The sequence below is a fragment of the Engystomops pustulosus genome, chromosome 3, assembly GCF_040894005.1.
Source record: "Engystomops pustulosus chromosome 3, aEngPut4.maternal, whole genome shotgun sequence".
In the NCBI taxonomy this organism is placed as follows: Eukaryota; Metazoa; Chordata; class Amphibia; order Anura; family Leptodactylidae; genus Engystomops; species Engystomops pustulosus.
The window spans coordinates 197585217-197605803 of NC_092413.1; the positions used below are offsets into that span (position 1 = coordinate 197585217).

The following is a 20587-nucleotide window of genomic DNA, read 5'->3' on the forward strand; positions in this document are numbered from 1 at the left end:
CGGCAGGGCTCAAAAGGGAATAACTTGTTGGAGCACAGACATTGTACTTTTTTTTTTCTTTTTGGCATCATGAAAGATTTGTAGATGCCAATAGGGGCCAGTACAGTAGAAACCCCTAAGAACTGACCCTATTTTGGAAACTACACCCCTCCATGAATTAATCTAGGGGTATAGTTAGCATTTTAACCCCACAGGTGGACCCCTGAAAAAGTGCATAATGGATAGTGCATAGTAAAAAATATCCATTATGTCATTTTGTGCCCAGCTGCTGCCATGGGAGACAAACGCCCTAAAAATCATGATGCATGTTTTCCCGGGTAAAGCATACGGGACAGTAATCTACAGGCTGGGCACATGGCAGGGCTTAGAAGGGAAGGTGCGGCATGCGGCATGATGTATAAGCTGTGCGTCAGGGTAACAACAGGGTACTCTAAAAATCCAGGGATGTATGATAAATTCGGAAGCAATCTTTCATACATAACCCTGGTTTTTCTGGGCATGTCTCACAGTGATGAATGGTGTCCTTCCGAATGCCATTTTTGGAGCACACCCTGCACCTCTTTTGTGACCTTCCCTTGCTGGCTGTTTGGGGAACTACTCCTGGAAAGTGCTGCCCTGGTACAATACGTGATGTGGCCTCACTTCCAGATGTGCTAGCACTCCCCCCTTCCTGGTCTCCAAAAAGAAAGTACTTTATTACCATCTCTTGAAATTCCAGGAAAGTTCCCCTCTGGCCGGCATATCGATGCAGCACATAAGCATTATACAATGCCATCTGCATGATGTGCACGGCCAGCTTCTTGTACCACACCCTCGACTTCCGCATGGCATTGTACGGCTGAAGCACCTGGTCAGACAAGTCCACCCCTCCCATGTATTTGTTATAATCTAAAATACAGTCTGGCTTGGGGGTTTCTGTACTGGCACCTCGTACTGGGACAGGGGTGGTGGTGTGCTCATGTATTGTGGTTAATACAAGGACCTCTCTCTTGTCCTTGTACTTAACACACAATACAGAGTCGCTGCATAGTGCCCTGCTTTCGTGCCTTTTAAGTTTTTGCCCAAGCAGCGACTTAGGGAGACCTCTCTGATTTCTGCGTACAGTGCCGCATGCCGCAGTATTTCTGGAAGTGAGGCACTTGAACAGGGTGGTGCTGGTGTAGAAATTGTCCAGGTAGAGGTGGTAGCCCTGGTCCAGCAGTGGGTGCACTAAATCCCACACTATCTTCCCTGTAACACCCAGGAAGGGGGGGCATTCTGGGGGCACTATAGTGGAGTCCTTCCCTTCATATATCCTAAACTTGTATGTGTACCCTGATGAACTTTCGCACAGCTTATACATCTTCACACCATATCTTGCCCTCTTATTGGGCAGGTACTGGCGGAATTGAAGTCTCCCTTTGAATTGTACCAGGGACTCGTCTATGCTCACATGTTTGGCGGGAGTATATGCCTGGGCAAACTTGGCACTAAAATGATCTAATATGGGCCTGACCTTAAATAACCGATCATAACTGGGGTCACCTCTGGGTGGGCACTGTGTGTTGTCAGTGTAGTGCAAAAACTTATGGATGGCTTCAAAGCGCATCCTGCTCATTGCCATGCGGAACATGGGGGTGTGGTACAGTATGTCTGTGCTCCAGTAGTCCCTGATTGAAGGCTTCTTTACTATCCCCATAAGGAGTATTATGCCCCAATACATGTACATCTCTGCTGCAGTGACAGGGGTCCACCTGTAGGGTTGTGCATAAAAGGACGTGGGGTTTTGGGCAATATGTTGTGCAGCGTAGAGATTTGCCTGAAATATAATAATATTCAGCAGCTCCTCATCAAAAAAAAACTTAAAAAAGTCCACAGCTCTGAGCCCTGTCGTGTCAAAGTTAATTCCAGGATGGCCCGTAAAGTCAGGGACCTGAGGGGTATAATTATCTGGGGCTACCCATGTGGGGTCAGTGGAAGCCCCAGACGCTTCTCCTGCAGAAGTCCCAGAAACTTCTCCTGCAGAAGTCCCAGGCACTTCTCCTGCAGAAGTCCCAGGCACTTCTCCTGCAGAAGTCCCAGGCACTTCTCCTGCAGAAGTCCCAGGCACTTCTCCTGCAGAAGTCCCAGGCACTTCTCCTGCAGAAGTCCCAGGCACTTCTCCTGCAGAAGTCCCAGGCACTTCTCCTGCAGAAGTCCCAGGCACTTCTCCTGCAGAAGTCCCAGGCACTTCTCCTGCAGAAGTCCCAGGCACTTCTCCTGCAGAAGTCCCAGGCACTTCTCCTGCAGAAGTCCCAGGCACTTCTCCTGCAGAAGTCCCTGGAACCCTACGGCGCCTTCTTGGGGGTCCTTCCAGGTCACTAGAAGATGAGCAGGAGGATGATGATAGGTAAAAGGGACCATCATCCCCACTAGCTGACTCGGTGTCAGAGGCAAGCATGTTATATGCCTCCAACACGGTGTACGTCTTCTGAGACATTGCACACAAAAAAAATAGAGAACTAGAAAAATTAGATAATGTGCACCAAACTACACGGATAAACCGTCTAGCAGGCACACAAAAAAAAAATATAATGCGCACCAAACTACACGGACAAGCCGCACAGATGGCACACACAAAAAATAATGTGCACTAAACTACACTGACAAGCCGCACAGATAGCACACAAAAAAAAAAAGATAATGCGCACCAAACTACACGGACAAGCCGCACAGATGGCACACACCAAAAATAATGTGCACTAAACTACACGGACAAGCCGCACAGATAGCACACAAAAAAAAAATGCGCACTAAACTACACGGACAAGCCGCACAGATAGCACACAAAAAATAATGCGCACTAAACTACACGGACCAGCCGCACAGATAGCACACAAAAAAAAAAAGAGAATGCACACCAAACCACACGGACAAGCCGCACAGATGGCACACACAAAAAATAATGCGCACTAAACTACACGGACAAGCCGCACAGATAGCACACAAAAAAAATAATGCGCACTAAACTACACGGACAAGCCGCACAGATAGCACACAAAAAAAAAGATAATGCACACCAAGCCACACGGACAAGCCGCACAGATAGCACACAAAAAAAAAGATAATGCACACCAAACCACACGGACCAGCCGCACAGATGGCACACACAAAAAGTAGCTATGTACGGGTACACCTACGGCGCTCTGGAAAAAAATATTACCAGGCACCGAAAAAAAACCTATGTGCACCGCGCAAAAAGGCGCTACAAATGCACCTAGCTTGCCCTAAGACAAACTAACTACCGCTAAGACTGCTAAAGATTCTGTGCAGCGCTATTCACACGGCGCACTGAAAAGTGCGTCCAGTGCAGAACAACGCTAACACAGCGCACTGAAAAGTGCGTTTGGGTTCAGAAGGGACAGACAGGGAAAAACGGAAGACACGTGGGATCACACAAGGCGATCACACAGGGAACACACAGGACACAGGAAAAAACAGATAGGGATGGGAATTTGTAGGGAACAATAGGGATCAGATAAGGATCAGAACACTATTTATAGTGTAAAAGTGTATTTTGGTGCACACAGTAACGCTCTCTCCTCTCTCCAGCGATACCAAACCAAAATGGTGCCGCTGGAGGAAGAGGAAAGGGCTAAAAGCACGTTTTTTAGCCCAAAATCGCTGTAATTGGCCAGTCAGGTTTGACTGGCCAATCACGGCGATCGGCGGGCGGGACCGATTTGATTGGTCGGGTGACGGAGACAGGAACTCCTCCTGCCTCTGTCACCCAATTCTCGTCCCGATGTGGTGACAATTCTAAAATCCTATGCGCTCGCGCCGTAGCTGTACAGCGCTGAGCGCTAATCGTCGGAAGCTGCGCAGTACAGCTACGGCGCGGAGCGCTAAGGTGTTAAAGACTCTGCACACATGTACAGTACAGTCACTGGACGTAGAATAGTAGAAGCCACTTGTCAACCAACACCGATCTAAAAGGTTACAAAAACATCACCTCTCCTGTCCAGTTATACGTAGCTCATACCATTGAAGTGAATGAGCCTCAACTGCAATACCACACAAAACCTGAGGACGTGGGAGGCGCTGTTTTGGGGAAGAGAGCAGCAATGTTTAGACTTTTACACCTTCATTTCACTACTTACTACTGTCCGGCCATATCTGCCCTTGTGTGTCTCACTGTTCCCAGTATAAGGGCAGATTGTCCCTATAATCACATAATCTAATATACCGTACAGCTAATCTCATCCGGGTTATGTAATGTCAGTACTGACAGCCGTATTATATGCCCAACATTCATTCATTTTATACATAGTATAGGAGCGTCTGGTATAGTTCACATGTGTGTAGATATCCTAGGAAATTCCTTATTTGCATTTACTTGCATGTCTTGTTTAGGACGACACACATGGCTGTCAATCAAATACTGAGTCCATTGATTTTAATAATAATAATAATAATAATAATATTGATTTTAATGAGTACCTTGCAATTCTTCATTGCCCCTGTGGTGGCGCTGTAGGGTAGTTGAACAATTTCTTGCGTATTTCCCTGCATATTACAGTAGATTACTGGGGGTTTTAGAAGAAACGCCCTCCAAAATGAAGGGATTGGCTGATACGGATAATTCTTTTCGGGACTTTCCCCATTTTTTTAACTTATAATTGATGCCCTACTAGTATATGACTTGGCTCCACATGGAAGGTTGGTACTATGAAAAATAAATCTCCTCTAAAAAGAAGACAATTGTCACTCTAGTGCCCCCTATTGGCAACTATTCTGTAAGTCAATGGCTGATGTAACTAGGTTTGGCCTCCTCCTTCTCTGAATCATTTGGTCACCGAGTTATCAAAAATGAAAATCCCAATGCAAATAGAAGGCAAATACATACTGGCTGTCACTTGTAGGAGAGACTCTGCCTCTAGTTATCTATTCGTCTGGTCTGCTGATGCGGAACCTACACTTTTTTCCGAAATAAGTTTTTAGTAGGCGATATTTGAAAATTTTACCCAATTGATTTTATTTTGTTCCTAATTCTTGGGTTGATTGGACAAACTGCGGCCAACTGCTATCACCGATCCTGCGGAGGTTACTGATTGGCCAAAGCGAATCCTATGATTCCTGACACACTGTTTTGGTTTTTTCTTATACTTGCGCTGTCCTCCTTGTGGATTTTCCAGGATTCCTAGAGATATATTGTTTTTTTTTTTATACAATATATTTTTATATAAATCAGCAAAGGAACAGAACACTGGTGCGGGAACTGGGAAACCTCAGTAAGGCCTCATATACTTTTTCTTCCCCCCTCTCCCTTAGGTGTCCCCTGCCACTAGGGAAACACCACCTTTAATGTTGCAGAAATGCCATGAATTGCACATTTTACCTTTTCCTCTCTTTTATGTTCCAGTGTTTGAAACAATACGTTGAACTTCTAATAAAAGAAGGTTTGGAAACTGCTATCAGCTGTCCTGATGCTGGGTGTCCGAAGAGGGGCAACTTACAAGAGAATGAGGTAAGTTAGCCATGATATGATAACTTCCTGTGTCCTTTGCCACGTTCACTTGTGTCACCGCGACGGAAAAAGGATAGAACGCGCTTTACGGCCCGGCAGTACGGCTTCCTATGGAGAGAGAAGAGGTAAGGAGTGCTCCCCCTCCACCTCTGCAGCTGAACATATGCTGTGCCCGGGTGCCCGGTGTAGCATACGTATGTCTGACAGTGACCATAGAGCTAGCTATTTCTAAGTTGATGCTGCGGTGCCAGGTGTTTTGCATTTTTCTTTTTGTGGAAGTAAAAAAAAAGATAAACAACCTAATTGAAAAATGGATATGGATACAATAATTATAATAAAATACTAATACATACTGAAATATGAAAACGTATGGGTTTTTTGTGGACGTGCAATGGACACACCCGTGTGGATGAGCTCTCACCTGCAAAATAGTGCATTGGTTTTGGCCATTTGCAGTTGCCGCTCCACCCGTGTGACCCTTATGGATTCATTGGGGGTGATGTTGAGTGACGTTGTTGTGGGCCAATGCTGTTTTGCGATTTTTCTTTGAGCAAAATGAACATCGAATGTGCAAAGTCACTTTGACATAGACCCGCCTTGCACCGAAATTCTTCACACTTGCAAAGTCAAGTTTTCACAATAGGTCAGAATTCATGATTTGTGACTTTCCACTTAGGTGCAAGTTTTGGCGCAAAGCGACACCAGTCACACCATGGTCTTTAGATTTTTTTTTTTCAACTTTGTATGCGACTGTCGCTAACAACCCAAGTAGCATAAGACATTGCCAGCAGATTTATGAAGGGCCAAAAGCCACTTTATGAATCTGAAGGACAGTGGTGCGCCAAAGACAGACCTAGAAGGAGCCGGCTGAATTATATATTAGACCCCACTTAGTTTCAGCCAGTAACAGTGGGTGCTGTCCTATGATCACTACTTACATAGGAACATATAAGAAAAGAAAGGCAGCACTCCAGATGCCAATGTAAAGTTATAAAAGAAAAAAACGGAATCCAGCTCACATCACCAGTAGTTGGCTCCTTTGTGGCACGGAGGTAAATTCGAAAGTCCAACTCTTAAAAAAATTATTCTTCTTTATTTCATATTATAAAAAGTTATTCACAGCAACAGTCCAGACATAGTGTGAATACAGACCGACACGTTTCGTCCTAATGTCAAGTTGTGGTGAAGATTATTTCATGTGCTGCAATGTTTCGATTTTGGATGCTGAAACGTCGCTGCACATGAAATATACTTCACCTCAACTTCGCAAAGGCATCTACAGAGCGGCCTGCCCTTCTTCATGTGCCTTCTGTAAGCCTTGCCAGGACCTGTGGGTGCTGCACCCTCCTGATCAGGACACAGTGCTGCGTTGGACCGTCTTCAAAGAAAACACAGATCTGAGAATGCGTCCACATGATTCCCTTTTAGTTCATATGTTCTCTTTTTCTCCTTTGTAACAGATTGAATGCATGGTGGCTGCAGAAATAATGCAAAGGTACAAGAAACTGCAGTTTGAAAGAGGTAAGTGATATAATATGGTATTTCTATGTGAGGGGAGATTAGCCAGGCAAAATTTTTCTCACACAGAATATAGTTTTTGTTGGGACAGGTAAGTAGCCATAGCTGGGGTACTGTAGGTAGCGCTGAGTTTGACTTTGTCATTAATATTGATGATTTATCTATAGGGCAGGTGATCAATATCAGATCAATATGGCTCCGACACTCATGTGGAGCGCAGCTGCAGTTACCTGGCCTGGCCACTACATTTGTTATGGCTCCATTCTTTGTGATATAATGTAACTTTACCTCAAGATTTTTATAATGTGTAGCGGGCAGAATATGAGGTAATTTACCAATATACATCTATTAATGGTTCTGCTCCGCTTTTTTTGATATATGTGAAGCCTCCTGTCTTTTACCTCATCAGTCAAATGGAGCGTCATGTGATCTCTAACTGTCCATGAACAATCGCCCTGCCAGGACCTAATGATACTATTCATGAATTTAAGGATACATTCACATGAACGTATGGGGGACGTATATAAGGCCGACTTATATACAGCATATACGTCCCCCATACATGGCAATGGGCACACGGCACCCTTCGAGAGCGGTACGGTGCAGCACACGTGGGGCACTGTACCGTTCCGTAGCCGGGAGAAAGGACATGTCTTATCTTTCGCCGTAATACGGCACCATGCGCCATATATTGCTATGGAGAGGGTCGGGGTGAGCAGCGCTCATCCCCTTCTCTCCTCGGCGCCGATGTATGCCCACCGTACTACGATACGATAGACATACTGGTATGAATGTAGCTTTATAGCAAGGTCCTGGCAGGGAGATTGTTCATGGAAAGATAGAGATCACATGACCCTCCATCTGCGGCCATTTTATGGTCAGGAATCTCTGGCTAATGAGGTAAAAGACAGGAGGCCTCACTTTACATGTCACGAAAGAGGAGCAGAACTATTAATAGATAGATATTAGCATGTTACCTAATATCCTACCCCCTACACATGAGATAAAGTTTCCAGCCCTTTTAGTACAGATAATGGAGCCATAAGAAATGTATTGGCCAGGTAACTGCAGCTCAGCTCCAAATGAGGGTCGGAGCCGCACTGATCTGTTTTGTGACATACCTATTGTCCCTTTACTTACCAATTTGGAGAAGTAAGCATTGGCCGCCTGCCCCTTCTCATGCCCGTCCATACTGAGCATTACATGGGATGCTTGGGCGCCTTTACCTTTAATGAATGCTCCATCATCTGAAATCTTCTTGCCAAGCTGCATAATTACCAGAGCAAGGAAGCCATGAATGATTTAGGCCGTGTTCCCCTCACAAAAGGTCTTCTATTATTGTCCTTCCAGCATGCCTCAGATGAAAGATTAAGAAATCAGGAGCCTCTAAAGCTATCTCCTTAATTACCAGCCGGGTCGTAGATCGTGCCCAATGTCCTTTCATCTTTGTGTTGAAAAGAAGTCATTGATTTAGTAGCAAATCTTTCAGGGAATAATATCATCTAGATCTAATTCATCTATGGGAGACCTATTCTTCCTACCATGTGTGACTGATAAGAGAGGTGACTGCTCCGAATTATAAGAGCCAATGCACATCCACAATGGATATTTGTTGGCTGAGCTGTGACGATGGACGGTAACACGTGCTCATTGCCTTGGACGAAGTTGCTTGTAAATGCATCGATTGGGCTATATTTTGATGATGGATCATTGGTGAGAATGAAGGCCTTTATATTCAAGATGTAAAGATTGTAGGAGACCTCTGGCAGTGGCTCTGTCCAATCATTACACATGCACTTTTGGCCTGACCAATCATGCTGTTCCCAATCATTACACACGCATTTTTACCAGAGCCGGTTATGCTCTGTCCAATCGTTACACATGCACTTGTGGTCGGGCCAATCATGGTCTGACCGATCATTACACATACAGTTTTGGCAGAGTAGATCATGCTCTGTCCAATCATTACACATCCATTTTTGGCCCGGCCAATCATTCTCTGTCCAATCATTACACATGCTGTTTTGGCTTTGCCAGTCATGCTCTGTCCAATCATCACACATGCAGTTTTGGCCTGGCCAATCGTGGGCTGCCGCCCAATCATCACTTATCTACTTTTGGCCAAGCCAATCATGCTCTGTCCAATCATTACACATGCACTTTTGGCCTGGCCAGTCATGCTATGTCCTGTCATCACACATTTGTAGGAAGGAGTTGGGAGAGATAGCTGTTGGATGGATGATTGTTACTGTCATGTTATGTGTATGGAGATCTGTCCATGAATGAAAGTTCCAATAATACATTTAGTTTTTTGCCCTTGCCCTGTAGTGTTCTTTGCCAATACCCAGTACATTGTATATGTGCTATATCGGTATATGGTACTGTTGGATTTTAAACCATCCAATTTCTTGTGCCTAACGTGTATGGCCCAGACACATGTCTCACACACGTACTACAAGAGACTGTGTAGGTCCTATTATCTCCTCATGCTACGTTCTTCATCTCACAAGTAGCTTGAGAAAATACACGGCCTTCCAATGTGATATTGTGGAAGTATTCCCCAGTGAAGGATTGTTTCTATGGTGGAAACCTCATTTGTTCCATTTGATGCTTTTATGCCGCTTATTCCCTGTAGAAGTTCTTCACCTTTGAGGAAATACATTGAGTAATTCAGGACCGATATACAGGGCAGAAATTCCCACCCAACTTAACTGCATGTAAAGCTTTGGATTATATACTACCCCAATGGTCAAGGCTACAGAACTTTAAAGAGATTCTCCTTAGATATGTAGACACTGTGGCAGATTTACTTACCCGGCCCATTCGCGATCCAGCGGCGCGTTCTCTGAACAGGATTCGGGTCCGGACGGGATTTATGAAGGTAGTTCCTCCGCCGTCCACCAGGTGGCGCTGCTGCGCTGAAATGCATCTGATCGCGCCGGAATACACCGAGCCGGACCAGGTGAAGGTAAGCGCTTCCCAAGCGACACATTTTCGGTTTTTAAATGCGGCGGTTTTTCCGAATACGTTGGGTTTTCGTTCGGCCACGCCCCCCGATTTCCGTCGCGTGCATGCCGGCGCTGATGCGCCACAATCCGATCGCGTGCGCCAAAATACCGGGGCAATTCAGGTACAATCGGCGCAAATCGAAAATATTCGGGTAACACGTCGGGAAAACGCGAATCGGGCCCTTAGTAAATGACCCCCATTATCTCTACGTCAGTGTACGGATGTTTTCTAATGTTGGACTTTAGGTCCATACGTCTTGATGACTATGGTCCATGATGGCATCTTTGGTACATTCTCATGCCCTGTGAATGTTCATCCAGTCAATTGCATTTGCAAAGATTTAGATATTGGCAGTACATAACCTTCTGATGTTTTCTCTTCTCTCCTGTTAGAAGTTCTTTTGGATCCATGTAGGACTTGGTGCCCATCATCATCTTGCCAAGCAGTATGCAAATTACAGGAGCAAGGACCCCAGAATCCACAGCTGGTACAATGCACATCGTGTGACATCGAGTTCTGCTCATCATGCAAGGCCAACTGGCACCCCGGGCAAGGATGCCAGGAGAACATGCCAATCACTTTTCTCCCAGGAGAGTCGAGGTACAGCATAGCCCTAACTGGACTGACTAATAATCCTAACATCTAAAATCTACCTATCTTTCTAATATCTACCTACCTCATATCTGTATGACCTTCCCCAATATACATGAAGCTAGAAGCCCTGTATATAAAGTAGTTAAGTCCTGCTTATACAGTATTATAGCGCTTACAATTTGGGATTTTTGCTCTACAGCTCTGCATTAAAAACAGTAGAAGACGACGTTCCGATCAAACGCTGCCCAAAATGTAAAGTCTACATAGAAAGAGATGAAGGCTGTGCACAAATGATGTGTAAGAACTGCAAGCACGCGTTCTGCTGGTACTGCCTAGAGTCACTCGATGTGAGTATATCATATGTGTCATTCGGGTAGTTGGAGATATAGTTAGAAATGTGAGTCGCAGATAAAGGAAATCTACCAACAAAATCCAGCATGAATAACCAGGGACATTACTCATAGATCCAGGCACCGTGACTGTGGTGATCTTCTTATATTTGTTAAAATCAACTTGTAAAATTATGCCAATGAGTCATAAAAACTCTTAGGGGGTTACCAGTGCACCTCCGTGCTGTAGCTTCCCAGTCTGTTACACTGTGCACTCTCACTGTATGCTGAAACTTCCTGTGATGCAGTGAGATTACAGCAGGCAGAGGGAATGGAGTGTAATGAAGGTGAAACGATTCTGAAAATGACGTCTCTAGACTCCTCCCTTTTTATTTTTACACTTTGCTTAGTTCATGTGGTTTCTGATTTTACTATCACGAGATATGTCTGAAATAAAGGTCTGATCCCTTTAGGAAGCAAAACTAGAATTGTGTTATACATGGAAAGTAGAAATAAAATCAAGAAAAAGGGGAAGTTGTCCGTATATTATATATGTAAAAAACAAACATATAAAAAAAATCAAAAACCTAAGAAGGTTGTCGTAGGTGTAAAGGTATGGTGCAATTTTTAGCCTAGAAGGAGTATGGGGGACATTATTCATAGTCTGTTAGACTGTTTTGAGCGTCTTTTAGCGCTAAAATCTGGCGCATCTAGTTAATTAGGCGCATTTATGCGCCATTTTCTGGCGCACGGCAAAGTTCGGCACTTAGTGATTTTGAGTCCCTGAGACTTATCTGACATAGTGAGTGCGTCCTATACAGATGTTTGCACGGGATCTATCACTATTTTGCGCCTAAAAAGGCACAAAATAGGCGCAGAAAATGCACCTGCTCTGAGCAGCTGCACTTCCAAAAAACTTCCCTTTTCATTACTAAAAACATACATTTTAGGTTCCCAAATGAAGAATCACCTCTATGCAACATGGAAAATCCTTCGGAGCAGTTTTAAAATGTAAAATTTCTCTAGTAACGACTTCATCATTGTCTATAGGATCATCTCTGGGAGTGATTATTGTCTTATTGTACAGATCTGAGAATATTATCAGTCTCCATTTCATGTACATTATAATAAAAAAGGCAAAGACTCATTTCAGCAAGAATTTTTTTTTTTTTTTACATATCTGTAACTTTTAGTCCCTGCAGTTGCATCACAATGATAGTTTTTTGTGCAGAGATGAAGCCCTGAACGTTCTGTCACATTTTCTCAGTCTCCTTTCATTATTGCTCACAAATGAGATCTAACAATTGCGCCAAAATTGGCGCTAATTTAGGCGCAAATGAATGGGACATGCGACAAATCCAAAGTGCATTTACTAAGGCAGAACCAGATCCATCATAGATCATTAGCCAAAAAGAAGAGCAAACCAGGCGCAAAAACAGGCGAACCTGAGACCCACTATGATTAATCTCCCCCTATGACTTTTTCAGTAAAACTAATAAATAACGTGTTCATTGTGTTAGTAGATGAATATCTATGCAAGGAAATCATTACAGTCGGTGTTTTCTGTGCTTAAAGGGGTTATCCGGGTTTAAAAAATTTTTTATGGCCGGGCTGGGGAGGGCTATTTAAACATAATAAACATGTACTTACCTCCTCCGGTGCTGCCGATGTCCCGCGCCGCGGCCGGTCTTCTCCGTGCGCCGGTTTCATTACACCGGCGCACAGGGAGCTTCCGGCCGGCCAGATGCTCCCATGCGCACCATCTCCCAGCGCTTACAACGCTGAGAGATAGGGACGGATGGGAGGAGCCGTCCGCAACGAGAACCGGAAGCTCCCTGTGCACGGATCGAAGTGACCGCGGCGCGGGACATCGGCGGCGCCGGAGGAGGTAAGTCCATGTTTATTATGTTTAACTAGCCCTCCCCAGCCCGGCCATAAAAAGATTTTTAAACCCGGATAACCCCTTTAAATAGCAAATTTAAATAATTATAGTAATTTTACATAATACATTTACTAAAGGGTGCACAACCCTTTTTTGTCACACTACAGAGTGGACTATGACTGATTCCCCAGACTCACCGTCCAGACTATAACTGATACCCCAGACCCCGCTGTCCATACTACGACTGTTGCATCCCCCCTGCCCAGACTACGTATGACACCCCGAATCCCCCTGTCCAGACTATGTCTAACACCCCGAATCCCCCTGTCCAGACTATGTCTAACACCCCGAATCCCCCTGTCCAGACTATGTCTAACACCTTGAATCTCCTTGTCCAGACTATGTCTAACACCCCGAATCCCTCTGTCCAGACTATGTCTAACACCCCGAATCCCCCTGTCCAGACTATGTCTAACACCACGAATCCCTCTGTCCAGACTATGTCTAACACCCCGAATCCCCCAGTCCAGACTATGTCTACCCCGAATCCCCCTGTCCAGACTATGTCTAACACCCCGAATCCCCCTGTCCAGACTATGTCTAACACCCCGAATCCCACTGTCCAGACTATGTCTAACACCCCGAATCCCCCTGTCCAGACTATGTCTAACACCTTGAATCCCCCTGTCCAGACTACATTTGACACCCCGATTTCCCCCTGTCCAGACTATGCCTGAAGCCCCAGATTCCCCCTGTCCAAACTATGGTTGACGCCTTCAAACCCAATGCCCAGACTGTCTGCCATCCCAAACCCCTCAGATCAGACTGACAGATGCCCCAACCCCCCCCCCCCCCCCTAGAATAGACTATGACTGGTATCTGTATTGTAAAAACTTGCAGCTTGAAATTTGAGATTTTTATTTCATTTATTTTTATTTGGGAGTGTGGGGGGTAACTTTGTTTTTTAAATTCTTTTTTCAGTAGGAGCACTGATATTCGGGGGCAGCTGTGACCGGGTACTGATAATATCTTCCCACTGTCACAGTACAGGATCGGGCCGTCACACATTCACTCACTAGATTTATCAATAGTGACACAAAATGCTCTACGTGCAGATTATTGAGTACTGGCACACTTCAATTATCTGGCGCACAATGGACACACCAATCGTATTTAAATTGAGTGCACCAGTTTTTATTTGAGCACTCAGTTTATTCGGAGTGCGCCAATTTTCTGTCTGACTTTTAACCTAAATTTGGCGCCCAGTGAAAAACGCCCCCGGAACGCCCCTTTAGGTGCAGTGTTCTGTGTTTTTAGCAGAAAACAGGTGCAGCCAGTTTAATAAATGAGGTCCATTTTGTGCAGGATGCACAACGCCATGGAGATAGGCAGAGCTCATGTGACTGGAGATCAGCATCTTTTACTGAATAACTGGGCTCTGGTCACATGACCTTTTATCGGTCCGCCGGCTGCAGCAATGAAGAGACGGGAAGAGGCTGCGTCCTGCCAGAAAGAAAACGGAAAATAGTTCTGTGCTGATGTATCTGCATGGGACTAAATTTGAGGAGTAAACCTCCCTGTACAAGCATTTATGATGCTTGTACAGGCATTAATGCGACCTATATATAGTATGATTTATAGATAGAGAAACCTAATATGAGATCAGATGATACCTAATATTTCCACATCGGGGATAGCATCCTTTCCAGGCATTGAGTCAATCATACGATCATACGGTAGATCTTCTCTGCAGCCTATAACTTTAATGTGATATTACTCTCAAAGCTGGGTGGTGGAGACCTAGCTGCTGCGACTCTCCAGAGAACATCTGTGTAGTCTGATATCTCTGTATGTTTCTGTAGAAAGACAGAATTCAGCAGAAGGGCGGGGACATGAGTGGAGCTAAATAAATAGAGAGGCACTATCATTACATAACGTTTAATACAATGTTTTCGTGTTAACGACCACTATGCAAGGTTTGTAAAAAAACTCTTGGTGAATGATGAATACATAATGTACCTTACACTCAGTAAATGAAAGTAGTGCCCATTCATACTTGCTGCAGACCATAAAATAGAACTTTCTTTACAAGGGCCCAGACCTTTCATCTTTCCTACTGTATGGATTCCCTGTGGCACACAGCTGGACCCACTATTGAGCGACGCCGTAGGGGGCAGAATTAGTAGGGGAGATGCAGCATAGTCTTTGACCAATTAATGGTCATGGTAAAGCATCATCCATTACATTTTGTTTGTTGAGTAGCAGGATACACTTGTAGCTCTTTTTTATGTTATGATTAATTTTGGGGTCTGTAATACATACATACACATACTCACACATACACACATACATACACACATACACACACACACACATGCACACATACATACACACATACATACATACACACACACATGCACACATACATACATACATACATACACACACATGCACACATACATACATACATACATACACACACACATGCACACATACATACACACATACATACATACACACACACATGCACACATACATACATACATACATACATACATACACACACATACTCAGCGGTGCCTCCTGTTGAGAACAGGATCACAGTAAGGGATTGTAGTCCTGCGGGAGGCCACGACTCACAGCATCATGGATTATTAGGATGATGTAAGTCCACCTCCCTGGAATGTAATCGGTGTGGTAGATCCAGCTAGAATAGTGTGAATTATCCCTAAGTATTTTTTTATCACAGATATTAGTGATGTTTTTGGGTGGGCGGGTGGAGCCCCAAATGTACGAATACATATAACATATCAAATGTAATAGGGTGAGGTCTCTTCCTCTTTTATCACCAAAATCTTTGCTTCCTTCTTGAACTTTTGGACCTATGTTTTGTCCCGGTCAGACTTTAATTTTTTTCTCAGGCCATTGATTAGAAAAAATAAAGGAAGTCCCTAAAATTGAAAAACGGAGGTGAAAATAATCCCTGAGGTCAGTTTCTTTTGTCATTAGGATTTGTAAGATAAAACAATGAGAATCCAAAAACCTGAGCTAAAAATCTTTTAGTAAGGCCGCCCACTAACATGGGAAAACAACCATATGCAACCCCGACCTTAGTGTTGCGATACGGGTTGCATATATTCCCATGACTGTCAATGTGCAATACATCCATCCATTTTGATGTATGTATTGCCCGCCTTACCGTACCGGGAGGAAAGATAGAGTAGGCTCTATCTTCCCCAGTTAGTACTGGTGTGCCCGCTTCTTCACATGACGAGGGGAGGGGTGAGAAGCACTCGCCCTTCCCCCTCTCCATTGGTTTTCCGTGTGCTTGCCTTACGAGCACATGTCAGTGTGATAGCAGCCTTAGAGCTAGTGCACTCAGCTGTGATCCATGATTGGTGGGCGATCAGGGAGACCCATTAGTGGCGCATACACAAGCATACCTACTAGAACCAGTACAAAATCATATCAGCCCAACAGGCCGGTGTACTAACCAGGTGGTAATCTTACTGATCCGGCCACAAAATATGGTCCTTGTGTTGTCTGCATTTGATCGGCCCACTTGTGATTTATGCAAACAGAACTTACAGTATCCTAGCGAGTAATTACTATTAACTACTCTGATTATGCTGTACTTGCCTCACAAATTTCCAAAAGTAAAGAGAGGGACACAAAATTTTGGGATGGTGAAATTATGTTCTTTCCACTTCTGGATTATGATTCCAACAGTGCTCACTGAAACCTTCTGTAGTTAAGAGATTCTTCTGTAACCAATGTCATCAGGATGTTTTGCAAAAAATAAGATTGTGAAGCTCTGGAGACAGCTCCCTGGTTTTACCCATCCTGAGAGGTTTCTTGTGTGGCACCTTGGTAATGAGACTTTTTTTTTTTTTTTTAATAGGCCATTGTTCGAGGCAACCAATATTATTTGTCAGGGATTGCTCTCTAATTATTGATAGATTTCAGCTGGTGTCATGACTCTCCATGGCTTTTTGCTCCTGTGCTCCATGTAGTTCATCATGTTGCTGGTTGTAGATATATCGTAGATCATGCCCCGTCTTATTTAATGTGACATTTCCACTGATATCTGCTTAATCTCTTCTCTCCCTATACCAGGACGACTTCCTGCTTATACATTACGATAAGGGGCCTTGTCGGAACAAGTTAGGTCATTCCAGGGCGTCCGTCATATGGCACAGGACACAGGTAGGTGAACACGTTTTTTTGCTGATCTGTTAAGAGACTGTTGCTGGTCACATAGAAGAAGTGCAGCAGTCAGCGGGGTAGCTACTTATATAATGGATTGTGTCCTGTATACAAAGGGCCTCTGCACATGGCAGAGCCGCGTGCCCAGAGCCCGTCCTGCAGAACATTGCGTCCTTTGTGCTCCAGGCTTACAGAGCCATGTGCTGCTATATGCTGCCACCATCCTACATCATAATCTCCTCTAAATGTACCAAGGGTCATATATTTTTAGTAAAAATACTGCCTTTTTGTCAGCCAGGTAGCAAATATATTAGGAGTAAGTCATTGGTAAAATATAAAATGTTCTTTAAATATTTTTTTTTTAAATTGGCATAAAAGTGGGTATTTTGGACTAATTTGGGGAATTCTGGAAGTGATGGAGATGGAAACTCCTCGTGACTGGAGATGTGGTTATTGGGGGGGGGGGGTACACCATTACCCATACTGCCCTCTGTTGGACATGAAGATACTTCTAAGGCTAAAATGAGTAAAAATGGTCAACACATAGTCCAATCCATATGTAAAGGGCATCCAGTATCATATAGAAATGCATATACACCGTTATACTTACCTTGTCAAAATGGCTCCAAATAAATGCAGAAGGAAGACAAAAATCTTGAATATCTTGAACCTGTATTTAATTTTACAGTATCACTGGATCTTGTATTTCGTTACCCTGCAGCCACTTTTGGTATAATACTGCCTCCTAGTGGTAAAAAGAAGAAATCCTGATCACAGCGGTGCTGATATTTGTAGATGATACAGATGACAAATAGCACATTTTTATAATATACCATACATAAAGAAAATAATTTAAATAATTCTATATATTTTCTTACATAGTCAGTACAGTATTTCTTATCTTGCAGAGGTTTTTATTGCTTCTTATATTTTGTCTTTGGAGCAGGAGAATATTTAAAGGGGTTTGTCCATTAAAGAAATTTTGCAAATTTTAATCCCCTAGTCATGTTTGCACAATAAAGATAATTCATAACCCCCATACTTTGCAATTTTACTCTTATTTTTACTTTTACTTACTTACTTTTATTGCTTTTAATGCTCCTATCCCTGTCTGGGCATGGACTCTCTACGCAGACACATTATGATCTCTCTAGTGCTGTGAGATGATGTGTGCTGACAATGTGCTTAAATTCTCAGGGTACAGGGTTTATCTACATTTTCATTTAGCTTCTGAACATTCTTCTTATATATGATACATAGAAAAAGAGACAGATCAGAGTCAAGCGATGGATATAAGACACAATTAAACACTCTGTTCTGCTATCTCACCTATAACACACACACAGAGTCAGCGCTGCCTCCCCTTCCCTAAGATAAAGACCTTATCTATCTGTAGCTTGTAGAGTAAGTTTCTGCATGCTGCTGCTTGTCATGTGGAAGTGCCTGTGTTGTGCCTGAGCTGGTCTTGTAATGCAGGGGGAAAGGGCAGGAGGGCGAGAGCTCTGCAGTGTGCAGATAAGAGAAGCTATTCATGATAAGAATCCAACCATAGGGACAGGGACCTGTGAAATGCTGTATTTTTGTTAATAACAGTGAATTAGAGAATGTTTTATTTTGTTATCCTGAGTGTATTTAAGAATCTTTTTATCTTGGAAATACCCCTTTAAAGGATTTGTCCTAAATGTAAATTATTCATAACAAAGTGAACGGTAAGGGTCCACCTGCTTGGACCCCCAATGATCCAGAGAATAAGGGTCCTGTTCTCTCTAAGGGGTGGAGTGGCTGTGCAAAAAATGTGCAAATCGGACCCTTAGTAAATGACCCCTAATGTCTCCAGTTTTATGGTGTATACATCTTATACTTTGTATACATATAAGTTTGTTTTTTCTGTTTTTTTGTGTCATCTTGATCACTTTTTTAAAAATTGAATTAAATATGAACAAAAAAAGTAAAATATGGAGGGATGCATACATTGTGCATACATAAAATCAACTTTTAAAATTATGCTACTGAGCCAGGAAGGCTATGGGCAGAGCCCCTCTGTGCTGTGGGTTCATAGGCTGTTACATTCTGAAGGAGCACCCCCCACGGTGTGCTCACTACCGCCAAGAATACAGGCGAGACTTAGGCTGCATTCAGACGAATTTATGGGGGACAATGACCTCCATACCTCAATGGCCTCACAGGGCTGTACGCTGCTGCACACTTTTGCTATGCGGGCATATGTTTGTCTAAATGCAGCCTTAGACAACAGCCTGTGTAAAGCCAGAGCCCAGGGCCCATAGCCCTTTAAGCTTGTTCGCATAATTTTACAAGGTGATTTTAGAAGGAAGGAGGCAATGGAAAGCAAATATAAGAAGATACCACAGTCCCGGCCTGGATCTATGTTTAAGTGTTCCTGGTTTATCAGGATGGATTTTGAAGACAGATTCCCTTTAGTAAAGTAAATTTGAGATGGGTCATGGTACATAGAACATAGATGATATCACGGACGATCCATTCACATTTTATCCATGTGTGTTTTTCCTCCGCAGGTGGTTGGAATATTTGCAGGATTCGGCCTCCTCCTGTTAGTAGCCTCCCCTTTCCTCCTACTGGCCACACCATTTGTCTTGTGCTGCAAATGTAAATGCAGTAAAGGAGACGATGACCCGCTGCCAACATAATGCTGAGGAGAGTCGTGTGGGTTCCCTCACCGGTCCAGCACACTCCTGATGGCTACATCACACTTGGGACACGTTGCAGCCTTCCCTGGTTCGGCCATCTTTCCCGGGACATGATCTGTGCCATTATCCCAAGACCTCGTGTCCTCGTCGCCCCTTCCAGGACCAAGGTGATGGAGGAGACATGAGGATTACTCCGCACAATGTACAGAACACATCATCCATCCACATAACAATTGTTGGGTCTGACTATGGTTCTGGTCTTGACGGTCCAATTTTAAACAATTTTTAAGCTTAGCGTCCTCCCGTCTGTATCATTCCTGATTTCCGACCTTGATTTGTGTGTCTTTTTTTTTCCGTTTACTTGTAAAATGCTGTACGTTTCATACGGTGCATTGTTCTAAAGGGAATGCGTTGCTGTAGGTTGACTCTTTGTTTTATACCGCCGGGTACATGGGACACTGAGCCTCATGTATGTTGCAGTCTGAATTTACCAAAGTGAGAATTGCTTAAAAAAAATTTGTAAAAAAAAGAAAGAAGTAAAAAAAACCTTCAACCCAGTCTTCTTAGATTTTGTTATTTTTGAGTCTATGCAATTTTTGCTTGTTTTGCACTTCTTTTCTCCCTGCGTTGTATGTTATCTGCACACATGGGGTAATATCTTCATACACACAATTGAAATCATAAAAAGGGCTTTTCCTAGTTAAAATTCTTGATAAGTTTTCTAAGGATAGGTTGTCAATATCATCAATATCAATACCCAGCATCCCCACAGACAATGGTGTAACTAGAAGCTGTAGGACCCCAGTGCAAAGTCTGTGCCAGGCCCCGACTATAATGTATGGTTTATAGTAATAGTCTTCTCATATGGGAAAGTGACACCATAAGGGCCCCCTAAACC

General features: G+C 43.6%; 1 protein-coding gene across 3 annotated transcripts in view; it reads left to right on the forward strand.

The window, feature by feature from the left end:
* The window catches only part of RNF144A (ring finger protein 144A), a 56202-nt gene extending 35961 nt beyond the window's left edge, over window positions 1-20241 (forward strand). For all 3 annotated transcript variants that reach the window (XM_072143532.1, XM_072143530.1, XM_072143531.1), the window contains exons 3-8: window positions 5381-5485; window positions 6946-7006; window positions 10405-10612; window positions 10806-10953; window positions 16934-17023; window positions 19558-20241. In XM_072143532.1, coding sequence (XP_071999633.1) covers window positions 5381-5485; window positions 6946-7006; window positions 10405-10612; window positions 10806-10953; window positions 16934-17023; window positions 19558-19689 — 744 coding nt within the window. In that variant the 3' untranslated portion in view covers window positions 19690-20241. The remainder of the gene's footprint in view (window positions 1-5380; window positions 5486-6945; window positions 7007-10404; window positions 10613-10805; window positions 10954-16933; window positions 17024-19557) is intronic.
* Window positions 20242-20587: the final 346 nt, after the last annotated feature.